The sequence below is a fragment of the Camelus dromedarius genome, chromosome 9, assembly GCF_036321535.1.
Source record: "Camelus dromedarius isolate mCamDro1 chromosome 9, mCamDro1.pat, whole genome shotgun sequence".
Taxonomy (NCBI): domain Eukaryota; kingdom Metazoa; phylum Chordata; class Mammalia; order Artiodactyla; family Camelidae; genus Camelus; species Camelus dromedarius.
In genome coordinates, this window is record NC_087444.1 from 43,334,892 (window position 1) to 43,354,405 (window position 19,514).

At 49.9% G+C, this 19,514-nt stretch overlaps 1 protein-coding gene and 1 pseudogene across 5 annotated transcripts; both read left to right on the forward strand.

The window, feature by feature from the left end:
* Positions 1 to 1,030: 1,030 nt before the first annotated feature.
* On the forward strand, positions 1,031 to 12,848 carry SLC38A7 (solute carrier family 38 member 7). Of its 5 annotated transcripts, none has more exons than XM_010985699.3 (13): positions 1,031 to 1,076; positions 1,674 to 1,802; positions 2,673 to 2,766; positions 2,868 to 3,290; positions 3,920 to 4,118; positions 4,349 to 4,493; positions 5,392 to 5,490; positions 6,081 to 6,138; positions 6,319 to 6,433; positions 7,734 to 7,881; positions 8,433 to 8,632; positions 9,525 to 9,579; positions 10,841 to 12,848. In XM_010985699.3, the coding sequence occupies exons 4-13, from the start codon at positions 3,021 to 3,023 to the stop codon at positions 10,941 to 10,943; spliced, it is 1,392 nt and encodes a 463-aa protein (XP_010984001.1). In that variant the 5' UTR covers positions 1,031 to 1,076; positions 1,674 to 1,802; positions 2,673 to 2,766; positions 2,868 to 3,020; the 3' UTR covers positions 10,944 to 12,848. The 5 variants fall into 5 exon arrangements, with proteins under 5 accessions (XP_010984001.1, XP_010984002.1, XP_031314194.1 ...); XM_031458334.2 differs by having other exon boundaries at positions 1,046 to 1,076; positions 1,677 to 1,802; XM_010985700.3 differs by lacking the exon at positions 2,673 to 2,766.
* Positions 12,849 to 15,540: 2,692 nt separating this feature from the next.
* On the forward strand, positions 15,541 to 18,907 carry LOC116154859 (26S proteasome regulatory subunit 7-like; annotated as a pseudogene).
* Positions 18,908 to 19,514: the final 607 nt, after the last annotated feature.

Here is a 19,514-nt window from a genome sequence, read left to right on the forward strand (position 1 = left end):
TGAGTAAAAGTAGCCAATCCTAAAAAGTTACAGATTGTATGACTCCATTTATATAACATTTTTTTTAAATGACAAACTTTTAGAAATGGAGAACAGATTAGTGGTTGCCAGGAGTTAGAGAAAGGAGGACTTGCTGGGGTGAGATGAGCGTGGTTATAAAAGGGCAGCAGGAGGGATCCTTGAGGTGATGGAAATATTCAGAATGCTGAATGCGGTGTAGATGTACAAACTTACAGTGGTTAAGGACTATAGAACTTAATACACACCAAAAAATGACTACAAATATAACTGAGGAGATCGGAATGTGATCAGTGGATTGTCAATGTCAGTATCCTGGTTGTGATATGGTGCTATAGTTTTGCAAAATGTCACTAGAGTGAACCTGGGGAAATAGTACACAGGATCTCATCAACAAGGACCTTTGATGCATCGAGAGGTAGGTGGAATGGAGAGCATACTCTCCTAACACAGACGAGGACACTGGGATGCCAAACATTATGTGACAACTTGCAAGTGGCACAGAGCCACAAACAGAAGCCAGGGCTCTGGACACCCAATCCTTCATTCAACAAATACTTCTGTGAGTGACAATGCCTCAGAAACTGTTCTAAAACCTAGACCCTGGAGTATAGCCATGAACAACACTCAGACCACCCACAACTCAAGGAAGTAAAAACATCCCCTCAGTCCTCAGTGAAAAGCTCCAGGGTCACTGGCTGCCAGTCTAAAGGCAAGGAGGGTGACAGAAGAGGATAAGGAGGCCAAATAGCTGTGGCCCAAGGCACCCAGACAGGCAAAGGCGCCAAACCTCCTAATGCTCTTCCTTGGAGGAAGCAGGAGTGTGGGCCTTGGCCAAGAGGCCAGAACTGAAAGTAACGGGATAAACACGGGTGGGCTCAGTATGAGGCTGGTTCAGGGCAGTCCTGTCCGGTTCACAATTAGGGAAGCAGTGTCCAAGATTGACGCCTGCAGAAAACTACAACTCCCAGCCTGTCTCGCGGCCGGCCCACGCCCCAGCGGTCATGTGACCCCTGATCACGTGTCTCCGCCGCCGGCTCGGGCTTGAAGCACCGCAGGTAGGTGACAGGAGGTACAGGTTGGTGGGGGATAGAAGGGTTAGGTCCCGGGTCCCCACCGCGGTAGAGCCCTGCTCACTCCTTGCAGGACTCCGCAGCCCAGCGTCCTCGGCTCCACGCCCACATTCGATCGGACCAGCCCTTGCAGCGCCTTAGCCGGCTTGTCTCCACCTAGTCCTAGGCCCGGATTGAGTCCCAGAGCCCCTCCCCAGTTTACCCCGCAGCAACCCACTGGCCTGGCTTCAGGCCTAGGGACCCGCCCTCGCCCCGGGTGCGCCCTGGCCCACTTCTCAATGCAGCCCACCCCTCGTTATTTATGGGATCCAGCCCCAGGGTGGCCTGAGATCCCACTCTGGTTGGGATCTGAGGGGCCTGCTGCCGTGGTTACAGCTCTGGCCTGAGCATGTGGGCATCAGGCTTCTAGTTCTGGCTCTGCCAACTAGCCACTGTGACATTGATCTAGCCTCTTTCCCTCAGTGGGCCTGTGTTCCTAACTGAACTGGTGCCCCATTCTGTGAGTTAGAGTCAGGGCACCTTGGTTCCCCATACTCTGCTGACCAGCAAAGAAACAGCTCAGACTCTTCTCTCTGCTAACAGCAGATTTTAGGTAAAGTTTTGAGAAAGAAGAAATCAAGGTCAGAGAGGGAATCATCCCAGATCTTTGGGGAGAAGGGGCTGCAAGAAGTAGCTCTCCCTTCACCATAGCAGGACAGGTAGAAAGAACAGGTAAGCAGGGGACCATGGTGGGGGAGGGAATTGCTGAGAGATCTCAGACCAATGCAGAGACCTCTGTGTCTAAGATGGGAGCAGGGTGGACGACGAGGCCTCACAGCTTGGGTAGCACTAACTTTGCAGGGCTCTCTCTGGAGCTACACTAGAAGCCCAGGAACCCACAACTGCCCCCGCTACTCACTGTTTCGATTTTTTGCTGAGTTGCTGGCTGGGGGGCAAGTTGCATAACAGGAAGCCCTGTGGCGTCTGACTGATCTTTCTGGACTTGGAGCCAGCAGGGAGACATTTCCCCTGGAGAGGTGTCCCTTGGGTGCATGCTTAGTGACAGATGTCTGAGAGCACCCACACTCCACCTTTTTCCTCTACTTTGTTCACCTGTCACCAAGAGGAGCCCTGGGAAGCACCTGACTACCTAAGAGGCCTCATTAGCCATTCTAAACCTCCCAGTTGCTGAGGGCATCAGAGAGGATGCCTGTGTGATGGGCAGTCACATGGGAGAAGAGTGAGAATTGGCCTGAAATTTTGACGAGCTTTGAAAGCTCCACAGAATTTAGACTCTGGGCTGGAGGGAGGTATGCTGGGCTGTAAGAAATTGAAATACCCATAGTTTGGGTGAGGACTGTTCTTGCGACCCTGTGGTATAGAAACAGGTTTGGAAGCCAGACAGATCTGGATCCAAATCCTGTTTTGCAACTTGCTGTTGTTTGACCCTGGATGAGTGAGATCTCTCTGAACCTTGTGACCACTGTCATAAGGAATGAATGAGATAAGGTATGTCTATGGCACTCCTGCCTGATGCATGGCCCCTAGTGCTGACACGTTAGTACCTCTCTCTTCTGTGTTTATGTCTTCTTTACCTGATAGGTCTGTAAACCTGATGCAGGCAGGAGTTGCATCTGACATATTTCTGTCTCTGCCATCGCACACTGCGGCAGCCTGTGTAGTGTTCTGCACAGAGGTACACCTGGGTTTGAATCTCGGCCATCTGATTTTGGGACAGTTGTTTCACCCTTCTGTGTCCACCTTTGGATAACAGTATTACCTGCCTTTCTTATCTAGGTTAAGGAGAGACAGAGCCCCGAGGCCTCCTAGGATAACAGCTCCAAATGAGCTGGTGCCACCCTCCCAGCTGAACGTGTTCCCTCAGCTCCCCAGGGGATGTGGTTGTGAGACAGAACCCACAGAACCTGAAGGAAGAGGACTCTCAGGGCCATGGCCCAGCTTAGCATCAACAGTGACCTTGGCGAGTGGGGCTTAAGCACAGACTCCGGGGAGCGGGCCCGTCTGCTGCAGAGTCCCTCTGTGGACGTGGCCCCCAAGAGTGAGGGAGAGGCTTCTCCTGAAATTGTGGGCAGAGGTACCACTTCTACACTTGGGGCCATCTTCATCGTTGTCAATGCCTGCCTGGGCGCAGGGCTGCTCAACTTCCCAGCAGCCTTCAGCACTGCGGGGGGCGTGGCAGCCGGCATCACGCTGCAGATGGTGAGTGTGCTGGCCTGGAGGGCAGTGGTGCAGTCTGGGTGGTGGGTCTAGGCTCTTTGCCTCAAAAGGGAGGCTTTGGATCAGGAATGGTCAGTCGGTGACACATGCTGGCAGACCTTACTAATCTATTCCAGCATTCTTTCTTCTGAGCCCAGATGAGGCTTCAGAAGCCTTCCCAGCAGTAAAGAAAGTCTGGGCTTCAACTGCCTAGTTAATAATTTTGTGGTTATGTTTTTAAGGTGGGCCCTTTTCTTTTAGAACTACATGTTGAAATATTTACTGATGAAATAATAAAATAGCTTGTATTTTCTTCAAGATAACCCGAAGTGGGAGAGGGAATTAGATGAAACACGATGGGCTATGTGTTGATGATTTTTGAAGCTGAGTGACGGGTATGTGGGGGTCCATTATACCATTCTGTCTACTTTTGTGTATGTTTGACACTTTTCTCATAACTCTTTGTTTTTAAAGAATAACTCAGCAGCCTCCAGTAATCTATTAAAATTGCCTTGCAAGATGAGGCTCATTTGCCGGGCTTTGGGCACTGGCCCAGTAAATGCTGAGCAAGACCAGGCTGCATTTTGCTGCCAGGCCTTTCTCACACCCTCTTGCTCTGCCCCTGTCTGCAGGCCATGCTGGTTTTCATCATCAGTGGCCTCGTCATCCTGGCCTACTGCTCCCAGGCCAGCAATGAGAGGACCTACCAGGAGGTGGTGTGGGCTGTGTGTGGCAAGCTGACAGGGGTGCTGTGCGAGGTGGCCATTGCCATCTACACCTTTGGGACCTGCATTGCCTTCCTCATCATCATTGGGGACCAGCAGGACAAGAGTGAGGTCCCCCTCAGTACTTACCTCATCCCTCCCCCTGGGCCCTGGGGGTCCTGGGTGGGAGGAAAAGAACACAGAACACCTGCCCAAGGCCTAGCCTGGGCCTGGCACTCATCTGGGAATCCTCCCTGCTGGCTGCTGGGCCCATTAGAGAGATGGAGGCCCTGCAGAGCTGGAGGGCTGCACCCTGCAGTAGCCTGGCATCACATTCCCTCCTTCCTCCCTATGCAGTTATAGCTGTGATGGCAAAGGAGCCTGCAGGGGCCAGCGGCAGCCCCTGGTACACAGACCGCAAGTTCACCATCAGCCTCACTGCCTTCCTCTTCATCCTGCCCCTTTCCATCCCCAGGGAGATCGGCTTCCAGAAATATGCCAGGTTCGGAGGCCCCACCCCAGCCTGCACTGGACAGAAGCTCTGATCACAGGCAGCTGGAGACCCGAGGGCTGCTGGGGAACCCCTCTCCTCAATGCCACCTTGCCTCCTGGGGCAGCAAGTGTGGGAAAGGCAGGGCGCCAGGCCTTGCAGGGGTTCCAGCATAGGACCTTCCTTTTTTGTCAGCAGCAAGGGAGACAGTGGCTCTTTGCATCAGTGAGAGATTCAGTTCCAAGTGTCTGTGTCAAAGAAGGGGCGGGTGATAATCAGGATTATGAAGGCAGCCTCCTGGCCTGGGCCTTGTCTTTCCCACGGAGGATGATAATTTTGATCATTTGGGATTGTCAGCCTGGCAGCGTTTTCCGTACAGCTTGGTATGAAGGGAAGGAACTAGCTTCCTGGCTCAGAGTCTGAAAAGTGGTGGGATTCTACACTGTTTCCTGTGACCCATAATCGAGGGGGTCACACTCAGTATCTCCAAGGTTCCCTTTAATGTTGACATTCCAGTATTTGTGCCTTCAACCCTTTTACCTCCAGCATCTCCTAGTTCTCAAAGGCCCTTCTTGCAGCCCTCGCCAAATCTGGGCTGCTCTAATTGAAGTAGCGGATGTGCTTTGAAGCCCAGCCCCCTGCTGTGGTCTCTGAGCCATGGAACTGACCCATCTCCTTTCCCAGTGGCCACAAATGTCAGTCTGGTCCCCAGTTGGCCTCCTAGCTGTGGAGTGTTTCTCTGAAACTTATTTCTCATACGTTTCTTGAGTCTTTGTTTGGAATAGTGTCCCAATTTGTTCATTAGATACTTGTGGTCACTAGAGTTAAGGGTGGATGTCCCTGGGGATGGAATCAAAGCAAAGGCAGCTGCAGCTGGGGAGGAGGACGCCTAATCCATCCTTCCTGGCAGCTTCCTAAGCGTCGTGGGCACCTGGTACGTCACTGCCATCATTATCATCAAATACATCTGGCCCGATAAAGAGATGACGCCAGCAGACGCCCTGAACAGGTAGGTGAGGGCCCCGAGGAGACACATGGGGTGGAAGCCACTACTTGGGCCCCAGGAGGTGCTGAGTCAGGCATCAAAAGGCCACACAGGTGCTCTTCTCAAGGCTCACTGGCCCCCAAGGGACATGACTCACTGGTCATTGTAGGAAGGAGGCAAGGGGCCCTGATCTCTTTTTACTAAAGAGAAGAGAGAGCCAGAGACAAGGGGAAACTACCAAGGTGGAATTGCACATTTTTTCAACATGTGCTCATCTGTAGTATCTGTATCTTCTATGAGAGGATGAATCAATTTTGTCATTTAAAAGAAAAGTTTCATTTTTGGGGGGAAAGGAACAAACCAGAAAAGCAAAAGCCCAAGTGCAGAGGCCAAAAATTCTGGATTTGGGTTCCAGGAGGGCCATCCAGAGCCTCAGTTTACTGACCTGTGAAAAGGAGGTGTGTCCTCTCCCCATTCCCAGATGCCCGTGGGCTGAACGTGTAGCATGCTGGCTGGTGGAGGCCATGGTGGGCTGAATGAAGAGCAAGGGCCTGGGGGCGGGCGGGCACTCTGAAGAGTTCACAGGCAGCAGCATCTTGTATGTCTATCCACAGGCCAGCTTCCTGGATAGCCGTGTTCAATGCCATGCCCACCATTTGCTTCGGATTTCAGGTGCCAGTTGCAAGGTCCCTGTCCTCCCTTAGCTCACGCCCCATCCTGGGATGGAATCAACATCATGGGCAGTTTGGGGGGATCCTGGAAGGAAGGATGGAGTGGGGGTCCCAGGACTTGCCTCTTATCCCTGGGGGTGAGGTGACTTGCCCACCATGACCCTGCCCTTCACCCTGACAGTGCCACGTGAGCAGTGTGCCCGTCTTCAACAGCATGCGGCGGCCCGAGGTGAAGACCTGGGGCGGGGTAGTGACAGCTGCCATGGTCATAGCCCTCGCTGTCTACATGGGCACAGGTGAGTGCTCCCCTCAAGGGCCGGGCTTACAGCGCTCCCACTTTCCCTCTTGCGTCCCCAAGTCCTCTGAACCAGGTTTTCCTGAGACAGCCCTGCACTCCCAGCACGTCAAACACTTGTGTAGGCATTGGGTTGAACTTGAGCTACCTTGGGCCGCTTCCTGCCCAAATGAGAGAGATGTGTTCGTGCATTCATTCAGCAGCTCTCAGTGGGTGCCTAGTAAGTCCCAGGAACTTTTCTCAGCATGGGGAATGCCATGGAGATAGAAAGACTTGGTCCTGCCCTCATGGAATCAACAGTCTAGTTGGAGAGACAGTCTTAGAAGAATAAATCAGGAATCAATAAGGAATTCCAGACAGTGGTGAGTGCCACAGTGACAGTGAAACAGGGAAGATGTGAGTAGGACTGGGTGGGGTTGGCTTTGGAGGGTGGGTCTTGGGAGGCTTCTCTATGAGGAAGTGGCATTTGGGGGAAGCCCAAACCATGAGAAGCCAGAATCTGAAGAGCTAGGGGAAGAGTGTTCCAGACAGAGGAACGAGAAAATGCCAAGTCTCTGAGGCCGGGACAGAAGAAGGCCTGTGTGGCTGGAGTGCAGTGAGTTGGGGATGAGTGGCAAGCAGCAAGGGCAGACTAGGAGCAGAGCCAGAGAGGAAGCGTCTTCAGCAGGGGCGTGGCCCTGGGTGCTGTGTAGAGAAGGGCTCGGATGAGGGAGCAGGACTGGGAGACCAGGAAGAATGTCCTTGTGATTCCTTCCACAGATGGTTCTCAGGACCAGTACTGTTCTAGCCTCTTGAGGACACAGCCAGGAGCAAAGAAAGCAAATAGGCAGAGTCCCTGTTCTCCGGGGCTCGTGTTCTGGTTGGGAAGACAGACAATAAACAAGTTAAAAAAAAATAGAGAGAGGAGTGAAGAAAACAGAACAGGATGATGTGAGAAAGTACCTGGGGGCAGGGGTTATTGAGGATGTCCTGGGTGGGGAAGCCCATCTCTCAGGAGGGGACATCTGAGCTGAGACCTGAGTGGAGAGGAGGTGGCAGAGGGAAGAACTGGGCCAACAGAACGTTAGCACAGAAGCTCTGAGACAGGAACTGCAGGGTGAGTTCAAGATCAGGTACGTGTAGGGGATGTGAGAAGTCGGGGAGGAAGGCTTCTGATCCCAGCCTCCACACTCCTCCAAGCCTCAGTCTAAGCCTCCAGAGCTGCTCTGACACCTCCCTGTCTGCTGCTGGACCTAGCAGTGGACCCATCCCCTTACCCTCCCACGGTCGCCCTAACCCAACTCTCTCGTCCCTGCTCTCAGGCATCTGTGGCTTCCTGACCTTTGGAGATGCCGTGGACCCCGACGTGCTCCTGTCCTACCCGTCAGAGGACATGGCTGTGGCCGTTGCCCGTGCCTTCATCATCCTGAGCGTGCTCACCTCCTACCCCATCCTGCACTTCTGTGGGCGGTGAGCCTCCTCCCCGCCCCACTGGGGTGCTCCCTCTCACCAGGGCCCCCGGGGCCCCCGAAAGCCCTTTGAACACGGTCCTCTGGCCTTATGTAGAATCCATTTTATAGAAGGAGAACCTGAAGCCCATAGGAAAGTCAGTGCCTTGGATGGCCCTGCAAGTACCCCCAGCTGGGTCTTGGGGGCCCCCTTTGTCCCAGAGTCACCAGAATATTCTGTGAGTCCTCTGAGGACCTCTAGTCCAGATCCTTTCCTGAACACTCTGCCTTCTAGGTACCCCAGGCCCTTTTCAGGAGACTGGTGGTGTCGGTTCCCATGGAGTGTGCACGTCCTGGGCCAGGCAAGGCACTAAGCCCTTCGCTTTCACCATCCCATCCAGTCCCCATGGCAACCCTGAGAGGACTGCTGCTAGGCCTGTTTCACAGAAGCAGAAACTGAGGCTCAGGGATTAGAGTCTTACCTACAGTCAGCCCAGTTGGGGGTCTGGCTCTGTGGCTGGAGGTGGGGGACCATTAGCAGGGGTGCCTCTGAGCCCCTCTCCATGTGGGCAGGGCGGTGGTTGAAGGCCTGTGGCTGCGCTACCAGGGGATGCCGGTGGAGGAGGACGTGGGGCGGGAGCGGCGGCGGCGAGTGCTGCAGACGCTGGTCTGGTTCCTGCTCACCCTGCTGCTGGCGCTCTTCATCCCCGACATTGGCAAGGTCATCTCAGTCGTCGGAGGCCTGGCCGCCTGCTTCATCTTCGTCTTCCCAGGTGTGGACCCCTGGCGCCCCCGCAGCACTGACTCCTGGGGCCCCCCGGCCTCAGCTCCTCACTTGCTCACCTACCAGGGAGGATCATCACCAGTATTTACTGATCAGCCACTTCAGGCTCCATGGGAACCCACTTAAGCATTATCTCCTGCAAACAATCCTGGAGTTGTCATCTCCATTTTACTGATGAGTACTCCTGAGGTTCAGAGAGGGTAACAAGCTTGCCTAGAGGTTAACAAACTCAACTAAAGAGGAACAGAACTGAAAAAATAAAAGAGAGGAACAGAACTTTTCCAAACCCAAGTCTATCTCAGTTCACAGCCTATGCTTTTAACTCTTCATTCAAGTATCTGTTCCTCCCTGACTATCAGGGATCTGGCTGGTTCAGCCCATTCCAGGGTAATAGGGTCTAGTGGCCGCACCCTGACATGGAGGTTGGGAGACCTGAGTTTCAGACACAGTCTGCCACCAGATCCCTGGGAAATTGTCCCATCTGCCCAGTCTTGAGTTCTGCCTATACCCAGCTTATTTCTACCCAGAGAGCCACCTGGAAAGCCCTTGCCAGTTTGCTTGAAGCAAGGGGGCCACACCTGCTCTGAGGTATACTGGGGAGGGGCAGCCCTGCAGTGTGGGCACCACTGAGTCACCTTCCAGCGCTGCCCCTTTAGCTCCGGGTCTTGCAGACAGCCCAAAGGGTGCCTGGCGGATGGGGGCCGCTCCTGGGAGAGCAGACGCCAGGCCTCCAGCTGGGCGCGGTGTGGAAGCAGAGAGGGAATATGTGGAGAAGTAAACACAGGCCTCTCTCTGTCCACCACCACTGCCTCTTGGCAAGGGGGAGGCTGGACTGCAGGAGGGAGCCCACCCAAGCTCCGGGACCACCTCTTGTTTTCCAGGGCTGTGCCTCATTCAGGCGAAACTCTCTGAGATGGAGGAAGTCAAGCCAGCCAGGTAAAGCAGGGCCTGGCCCGTGGTCTTCTCAGGGAGGTGCTGGATGGGTGGTGGCCTTTAAACAGGTAGGGTCAGGAGACTTGTGTACTTGGCAAAACATGAGTTTTTAAAAGAGGGTAATACATGCTAGCTGTAACGTTAGAGAAAAAAATTGGAAGTCCCTCTTTCCCCACAGCCCGCTCCCCACCTTCTCCTGGGAGAGCTCCGTGCCATCAGCACGGTCTGTGCCCTTGCAGGCTGGTTCTCTGCGTGCATAAGTGTCTATGTACACAAAGCTATGCGTGTGTGTACACAAACGTGGTGCTTTGTGTCTAGTTGGGTTCTTTCAAAAATGGTTTCATGCCAGACACACTTTTTTGCTACTTGTTTTCTTTCACTTAACCATGTGTCTTATAGATTGTCAACACAGGAAGATCAACTTCCATTTTCAGTGGCTATAGAATATTTTGTTGTATGAACAGGTCCTGAGTGTGAACACTCTTCTCCTTATACACCGTGGCAGACCTGATTGAGGATCTTGTTACGATAGATTCTTAGAAAGAAACTGTTCCATCCCAAGGCACACTCATTTTCACTTTGGACATGAGTTCAAATTAAGTCAGTACCAGTCAGAGTCCCAGCAGCAGTGAATCAGAATGCCCTGTTCCCTGCTAGCACTATATATAACAGGCTTTTCAATTTTGTTAGTCCGATGAATGCAAAACACGATTTTACTTTAATATGTGCATTAATAGTAGAGAGATTTTGAACAAGCTGCATGCTTTTAAAAAAAAATACTGTGAGTAACACTCATTCATTATAGAAAACTTAAAAAACACAGACAAGTCTAAGGAAGAAAGTAAAAATCACCCTTAATCTCAATACCCATTTATAACCCTGTTGCTATTTTTGATCCATACATTTGCAGGTGTCTTGTGGGTTGCTTTTATTTTAATGAAATGGATCACATTTCACATGACCTGCTTTTTTCTGACCATCTTTCGGTCAGGAGACGTGCATTCTAATTCTGGTCCTGCCCTCGGTGTACTGTGACCAGTCAATTAATCCCATTAGGTCATGGTCGAGGGATCCTACACCTGGCCCTGCATACCTTTGTATGAAAAGTCTTTGAGAAGTAGGAAGTGCTCTACCCACAGGAGAAGTGGTATATGTAATTACAGTAGTTAACTGATACATATATATATATATGGAAGTCAATGGAAGTCCGCAAAGTCATGGCTGGGTTGACTAACCATGCCTTCTCTCACCTTCTGCTCTACAGCTGGTGGGCGATGGTTAGTTATGGAGTCCTCTTGGTCACTCTGGGAGCCTTCATCTTTGGCCAGACCACAGCCAACGCCATCTTTGTGGATCTCTTAGCATAACCACTGCCTCCCAGGGAATACATGGCCTTTGCCATTGGACCTGGGAACCCATCTCATAGAGCTGCAGAGCCACCCTGCAGAGTCTGGCATTGTTGCCCTCTACTGGTGGGATGACATCTGAACATCCTTTCCAGGGACAGTTCTGGGGTGAAATCACGCCCCATACTTATGGACAGCTCAAACTCAGCTCACTTCCTGCTCCCTGGTCCTGGCAGTGCCATGGATGGTGGGAAGAGATTTTGTGTCACAGAGGAGCCTTCCCCTGCCTCCTCCAACTGTCGACTTCTCCATGCCTGGAAGCCATGGGTGAAGAGGGTCAGTAGGTCTCTGAAGAAAGAACCCAGCCTGAACCCACTCTGGAGAAAGAGTGTGGGCCAAGGGCTCCCATCTTCCACAGAGAAGCGTGTCCTGAGTAGGGGCTGTGTTTATCACCCCAGGACTTATTGCTTGCTCCTGTCCGTTGGCAGCCCAACCAGCAGTGACTTTCTCTGGCAAGTTCCAAAGGTAGTACTGAAGTTATACAAGTGTGCAGATGCAGGTAGATCGATGCCTTGTCCACTGCCTCCTGGGCCCACAGGGAGCCTAAGAGCCCTCATTCCCATGGCTGATTGACATTTCCCAAGCCTTCTGAGGCCTCATCCTATCTCTACCCAGACCTGAAGGTCCAGGCATCCATCTGCTTCTCCATCCCCAGACATCAACAAGTCTAATGTTTACAAACGGTGTCAGCCCAGCTCTGAGCCAGGGGCCAGGGCCGTCCCGTGCCACGGTGCTGTGAGGACTCCTCCCTTAACTTTCCCCATGGCGGGAGTCTGCTTTTCTCTCACAGATTCCAGATGGGCCCCTCTATTTTGAGGCACAAGGGTGGGTGATGGAGAAGGCTGGGAACCTCTCAGACCCATGAGGGCTGGGCTAGTGAGGATCAAGGTGAATCTGTCTGGTATCTTCACTTTCATTGGTTGCTTCTCTTCTCTCTGCCCTCCATGTGCCCCTCCCACCAACCTGAGCCCAGCAGCCTGGAGACAAGAAAGGCATCTGAGTTGTCACTGACTGAGCAACATCTGAGTGTGGTCATGCCAGCCTGGAAGTTTCCCTTCCAATCTGGATCTTGTCTGCTTCTTCCCCCATCACCACTTCACCCCTACCCCATTTTTCCTGTGTAGCTCAATCTCTCCTGCTAAGAGATGTATGGGGGTGGGGGTGGCCAAATTCTCTCGTCACTTCGTCAGCTCCACACATACACCAGGCCTGGCCTCCTCTTCGTTCACACTGAGGTCACACCTAGGTTGAGCCCCAGGAGGGTTGAAGAGGGATGTTACTTCCCCCTTTGTATTCCTGTTTTGAACACCTGGCCACTGACTTAGGCCAATCCCAGGCACTGCTTCTGCCTGGAAAACCCAGCACTTCCCTGGCCCCTCCTGCCTAAAACCTCTGAATGGAGGGGCGGGGGTGAGAGGGACCCCAGCCCTCAGGGCAGTGAGATAAGCAGCAGAGGCTGGCTGGAGGCCAGATCAGATTCTGCTCAGTCCCCAGACTGGGTGGCCTGCCTTTCCTCACATCCCCTCTCTGCCCCTTGGGCCAGACCCACTTGGCCGCTTTCTCTCAGTCTGTTGCAGAGCACCGGGCCCTGCCAGTGCCCATCTCTGACAAGGTTAGGAGGACGGCCCATCAGCAGGGCTGCACTGCCTCCCAACGTTGGATTTCAGTTGAAGGGCGTGGGAATGTAAGGGGAGTCATGGCACAGAAACGAACCAGTCGGGAAAAGGAGCTGCAATCTGGCCCCTTGGCCTAACCTCAGGAGCCCCTTCCCCTGCCCTCCCTGCCAGGGCATTTTACTGTTTCTTTTCTACTTGTGCACATTCAGACCAGGGAGGATGATTAATAAAAAGGGACCTGTGCTGCTGAGCTGTGTGGCCTGTGTCTGGTGCCGGGGACAGTCCAGGCCACTGACAGGAGAGACGGGCTGGGGTCGGGGTGGCCGTTGGGGTGGGCCTTTTGGCCTCACCATCTAGAGAGAAGGGGCCTGCCATGCTCCTTACCAAGCTGGAAGCCTGCAAGGGTTCTCGACGCCCCTCTTTTCTTGCACATCCCCTTAGACCTTCCCCGCTGACTTGGGGATCTGCCTTGGTCTGTCCTGTTGCCTCTACCTTGGCTCAAGCCCTCACTGTGTCCTCCCTGCACCACTGTGACTTCAGGATGGTCTCTGTGTTGCATGTCCCTCCCTGACCCCAAACTTTGGGGTGAGCTTCAAACTCCTGAGCATCCACCCCTGTCCTTTCAGAGGCGTGTGTTGAGAGCAGGCCCTCTTGTCCTTGTTGTGGAGCCAGTCACCATGCTCGGTGCTGGCAAGAAGATGCTCAGCAAAACACACCAGCTCTGCTCTCAGTCTACTGGGGAAGACTGAAGCGTAGCAAGTCGTCACAAATACATGCATGCAAGTTGTGATAAGTGCCAAGGCGGGAAAATATAGGCTATTATATTTGAGGGCCTGGGGCTTGTCAGGGGAGTCAAGAAAGGCTTCCTGGAGGAATTGACATATAAACTGGCTCTTGAATGATAAGTAGGAACGAACTAAGTGAAGAGAGGTGGCGAGACCTTTCCAGGCCATGGGAAATGCTTGTGCAAAGGCCCTATGGTGGGAGGAACATGGTTGTTTGAGGAATTGAACAGTGGCCGTTGTCAGTGGAGCATTGCCTTGGTGTGGGAGAGCAGCAGAGGTGAGGATAGTGCATTCAAGACAGTCTTCAGTGGCTCCCCCGGTCCTTAGAGTCTAACCAGCTCACCTACCATACTCTCCATCCCTGCTTGGGTATTTTGCAAAGATCGCTCCCTCCTGGTGGGGATGGGGACTCTCTCCAAGAAGGAAACACTGCAAGGCTAGATGGGTGGGACAGCTCTGGGACATGGTTCACACCTGACTAGTGAGCCAAGAGCTTGAGGTTTGATTTCACTTTCTCTGAGTGAACAGAGGGAAAGAAAGGTCATATCTACACTATGGGCAAACACAGCCAAATTCATCCATTAGTCAAGACATCCCTGCCTTTTCCTCACCACCCTTGTAAGCACTTAATCAATGTCTGTCTCCCCCATTAGAAACAGTAAGTTCCATGGGAGCAGGTTATGTCTCCCTTGTCCATCAGGTATCTTAGCTCCTGGCACATAGCAAGCAAGTGCTCAATAGCTGTTAAACAAATTGAATGAATGCATGAATATCAACAAACATTTGTTGAGTCCTTACCTGGGCCAGCACTTAACAGGCATCATTTATATTTGTTCTTCACAAAGACCAAACTCTAGGAAGAAGTGAAAGCAGAGAGGTGTTACATAATTGCCCAGGGACACATAGGGAGTAAAACTGGAGCCAGACAGCCCTCTTTCCATGTATGAATGAACAAGTGAGCAGAGGGCTGGCTCAGAACCAGTCTGGTGATTTCTGACCCCAGAAGGCAAGCTCCAGAACCCACAACCCCCATGACGGCACCAACATCAGATCCTGGAACACCTGGCTTACCCTCCCAGCTAATCCATGCCACATGGTGAGATGCCTGCCTTCTGGCTGGTGGCTCTGGGCAAGTCACTTCCCGTCTCTGGGCTTTTGTTTCCAGATCTCTAACATGCGAATGATGATCACTGACCTTACTTACCTCCCAAGATAAAGGAGAGCCAATGTCAAGAAAGTACATGAAAAATGTCAGAAGTGCTTTATAACCAGAAATCCACGTTTACAGAAGAAATATGAAAATTCAGTTTCTCCTCAGGAGGACACAGGCTGAGGTTCCCCTACCACTTCACGGGAGTCAGGGGCTTCTCAAACTTTAATGTGCATACAAATTTTTATCTCCTTGGGATATAAATTCTGATTAGTTACGTCTGGAGTGGGGCCTGCAATCTGCATTACTATCACTCCCAGTTTTGCTCAGGCTCTGGTCCAAGGAGCAGACTTTGAATAACAGGGGCCTGGTGGACAGAGCAAAGGCTCTGGCTTCAGACAGACCTGGGTTGGATCTCAGCAGTGCCTCTTACCCTGGGAACTCAGGAAATCAGCTCACTTCTCTGAACCCCACTTTCCTCAATTATAAAGTTGGGGAGAGTATAGCTCAGTTAGCACCTGCTTAGCATGCATGAGGTCCTGGCTTCAATCCCCAGTACATCCATTAAAAAAACTTTTTAAAAAATAAAGTGGGAGCAATGGTGCCTCCCTTGTAGATGTAAATATTATAAATCCAAGGGCAAATGGCATAATATATGTGAAGTACCTGGCAGATTGCAGGGATTATGTTGGTCATTTCCCTGTACTGGTCGGGGTGGGAGGCAGGGAGCAGTGTGTAACTGCAGTTTCTTCCTTTGGTCAGTAGAGGGCACCTCTGTGTTATTTCTGTATATGAAAGTGAAGAGCTTGTGGCCTCAGAGGACACGCCAGTTCTCTGAGTCATTAGAGTTCCAGGTGGTTTGGCTGCTGCCTAGTACTTCTGAGTGATGTCCCTGAATGGGGCAGGGCCACCTCTAGATCATGGCTTCCAATCTGGTAGGGGAATCAAACAAAGAAAATAATCACGGAAACTAATTGTGTAGGTACATATGCTAGATATAAATTCAATATTACAAATCTAGATTTGGTAATTCATTGCTATAATATAATGAAAAAAATTTCAGTAGATATGGAGGAAGTCTGGAGATGCTGTAGTCAGGAAGAAGGAGGAAAGCAGACACCCTGTCCTGCAAACACTTTGTGTTTCCTGAGGGGACGGGGGTGGGAGAAGGAAGAGGCACAAGACTCATCCATTTGGTTATTCTTCCATTAAATGTGAAACTGATGTGTTTCCAGTCCAGCATGTAAGAAGCTTGGAAGTGGCCACTCTATCCGAACAACAAGTAAAAAGTTGAACAAACCACTGCCCCCCAAATTGGAGAGAGTGGCAGCCAAATACAGAGCAGAAACCCACAAGCAAAAACCTCTATGGGAGTGAGTGCCGGGGTAGGGAAACCTGAACTATAATAGATGAATTGCTGGAGGCTCAGTGTGGACAAACTGAGAGAGAAAAACACCAAGGAGTCCAGTCATGTTGGGGGAAGGGGGCACACTATGACTTTGTGGGTTTTACCTGGAGCTCCACCAGGTTCTCGTAGTAAACGTCAGAGACAAATCCCCTCATGCTTCCAGCAGAGGAGGGTAAGAGGAACCATTTTGAAATGTGCCAGAGCATTCTGTTGTTGTTAACATGTTATGTACTCAGGAGAAACTTAAATTTTAACCAGAGCCTGACCTACTGAGATTCTTATCAGCACCTAACTGACCTAGGAGAAGGAAAACACACAACCCCATCCCACTCTAGCCACCCTGTCCCACCTAAGAGGGACTAGGGGCAGAGCTGGGAAGCATATGTGAAGTCCACAGTCCACAAGCACACAAGCTCACTAAGAGACTATGATCTAATCATGGGACTGTAGAACCCTTCCCCCTGCACTTTGCAACCTCTTTACTAAAGTCCTATGTACAGCACTTCCTTTTACCTAGTACCTTATGTCCAGCTATCAAAAAAAAAAAAAAATTAAAAGACATACTAAAAGGCAAAAAATAAAGTTGGAAGAGACAAAGCAAGCATCAGAGCTAGACAGATATGAAAAGTATGTTGGAATGATCAGACCAGGAATTTTAAACAACTATGATTAAAATGCTAAGGGCTCTCATGGATAACGTACACAGCCTGCAAGAACAGATGTGCAGTGTAAGCAGAGAAATGGAAATTCTAAGACAGAACCAAAAAAAAAAAAATGCTAGAGATAAAAAACACTAAGAGAAACAAAGAATGCCGCTGATGGGCCTACCCTGTATAGACTGGATACAACTCAGGAAGGAATCTCTGAGCTTCAGGATATCACAATAGAACCCTCCAAAACTGAAAAGCAAATAGGAAAAAAGACTGAAAAAAAAAAGAAAAAATAAAAGAAAATCCAAGAACTATGGAACAACAAAAGGAGTAACGTATGCATGGTGGGAATATCAGAAGGAGAAGAGAGAAAGGAACAGAAGAAATATTTGAAACAATAATGACTGAGAATTTCCCCCAAATTAATGTCAGACACCGAATTAATTAATTAATGACAGATCCAGGAAGCTCAGAGAATACCAAGATAAATGCCCCCCCCAAAAAAATGCCACCTAGTCATATCATTTTCAAAATACAAAAAAAAAAAAAATCAAAGGTAAAGTAAAAATCCTGAAAGAAGCCAGATGGGGGAAACACACCTTACCAACAGAGAAGCAAAGATTACAAATTACAGTCGAGGTGAAGAAGGGAAAGGAGGGTGGGGCACCACTGGAAGTGAGGAAGGGGCTGTGTGATCACCCAGGAGCTGAGGCACTTGGAGCTCCTAAAATGCTGGATGACTCGGTGCTGATCAGTGGAAAACCAAAGAAGACAAGCCCATCTGAGCTCAGGATAAGGGGGATACTGCCTTGCTGAAAACTTACGGTCAGAGCACTTACTCTAGGTAGATCAAACAGTTTGAAGATGACATTTAACAACTTCTCAAGAAAATTAATGAGCTCACTGATATTAAAGAGGCTGACAATGGCCTGGCCCCACCAGCACTTTGGGATTTGGCAGCCAGTAAGGAAACACTCCAGGGTGAACAGTCTTTGCAAGCTGCAAATGTATAAAGATCATCCACGCTGATTCCGAGGACCTGAAGTACATTATCAATGTGAAGCAGTATGCCAAGCTTGTGAAGGACCTCAGTGATCAGGTAGCACCCACCAACATTGAAGAAGGGATGAGAGTTGGTGTGGATAGAAATAAGTATCAGATTCACATTCCACTGCCTCCTAAGATTGACCCAACAGTTACTATGATGCAGGTGGAGGAAAAACCTGGTGTTACATACAGCTATGTGGGTGGCTGTAAGGAAGAGATCGAGAAACTTCAAGAAGTAGTTAAAACCCCACTGCTTCATCCAGAGAGGTTTGCTGACCTTGGCATTGAGCCTCCCAAGGATGTGCTGCTCTTTGCTTCCACTAAGTAGAGGCAAGACATTCTGTGCTCTGGCAGTTGCTAATAGGAGTGATGCTTGCTTCACTCGAGTTATTGGATTTGAACTTGTATAGAAATACATCGGTGAGGGGGCTCCAAATGGTTAGAGAGCTCTTAGAAATGGCCAGAACAAAAAAAAAAAAAAAAAAAAAAAAAGCCTGCTTTATTTTCTGTGATGAGATTGATGCTATTGGAGGGATCTGTTTTGACGATGGTGCTGGAGGTGACAATAAAATGTGCAGAGAAGGATGTTGGAATTGATCCATCAGCTGGATGGGTTTGATCCTTGAGGCAACATTAAAGTGCTGATGGCCACTAACAGACCTGACACTCTAGACCCAGTGCTGATGAGGCCGGAGGGACTGGACAGGAAGACTGAGTTTAGTAGCTTAGCTGATCTACAGGGTCAGACTCACATTTTTAAGATTCATGCTCATTCAGTGAGTGTTGAAAGCGATATCAGATTTGAATTGTTAGCATGACTGTGTCCACTGGTGCTGAGATCAGAAGCATCTGCACAGAAACTGGTAGGTTTGCCATCCTAACAGGGTGCAAAACTGCTACTGAAAAAAGGATTTCTTGGAAACTGTAGATAAGGTCATTAAGTCCTATGCCAAATTCAGTGCTACTCCCCAGTATATGACATGCAACAGAGCCCTAGAGATGCTGGTAAAAATACTACTTTTCATTGGAATCCTAACTTTATATAGATTTCTTAAAAACCATTTCACACACACAAAAATAAATGGTTTCAAAATTGTATGCTTTTTTCCAGATGTCTTTTCTCTGTAGTACAATAAAGGGTGACATCTAATGCTATTGGGCAGAAAAGCCTAACAACGACAACAAGAAGAATTACAGTTGACCCTTGAACAACACGGGGGTTAGGGGTTCCAGCCCCCTGTGCTTGAAAAATCTCCATATAATTTATAGTCAGCCCTCTGCAGTTCCAACATACCCATGGTTCTGCAACCACAGATTCAACCAATTGCAGATCATGTAGTATTTACTATTGAAAAAAATCCGTGATAAGTGGACCTGCACAGTTCAAAACCATCTTCTAAACTGTACATCTGACTTCTCCTCAAAAGCTACCCAAGCATGAAGAGAATGGAATGAAATACTTCAACAGTTAAGAGAAACCTAGAATTCTATATCCTGTGAAATTATCCTTCAAAAGTGAAGGAGAAATACTTTCTTGGACAAATAAAACTTGAGGGAATTTGTTGCCATTGGACTTACTTTGAAAGATGTGTTAAAAGGAGTTCTTTAAAGAGAAGGGAAATGAAATAAAGCAGGTAAAGAATGCTTTGAAAAATGAAACGAAAAAAAAATTATAAAGCAAGAAAAGAATGCTTTGAAAAATGGACAAAATAAAAACCAGTACCTAAAAATTAAAAGTATGATTGCCAAATTTAAAAATAAATCAAAAGAAGAGTTAAAGTTAGTTAAGAAAATCTCCCAGAAAGCAAAACAAAAAGACAAAGAGATGGAAAAGAAGAGATAAGAAAATTAGAGTTTCAACTCAGATCCAGCATCT

Coding starts and splice junctions, on each gene's coding strand:
- SLC38A7 (XM_010985699.3), top strand. CDS start 3,021: ATGGCCCAGCTTAGCATCAACAGTGACCTTGGCGAGTGGGGCTTAAGC. Junction 8,633..9,524: donor CTTCATCTTCGTCTTCCCAG/GTGTGGACCCCT, acceptor CTTGTTTTCCAG/GGCTGTGCCTCATTCAGGCG. Junction 9,580..10,840: donor GAGGAAGTCAAGCCAGCCAG/GTAAAGCAGGGC, acceptor TCTGCTCTACAG/CTGGTGGGCGATGGTTAGTT.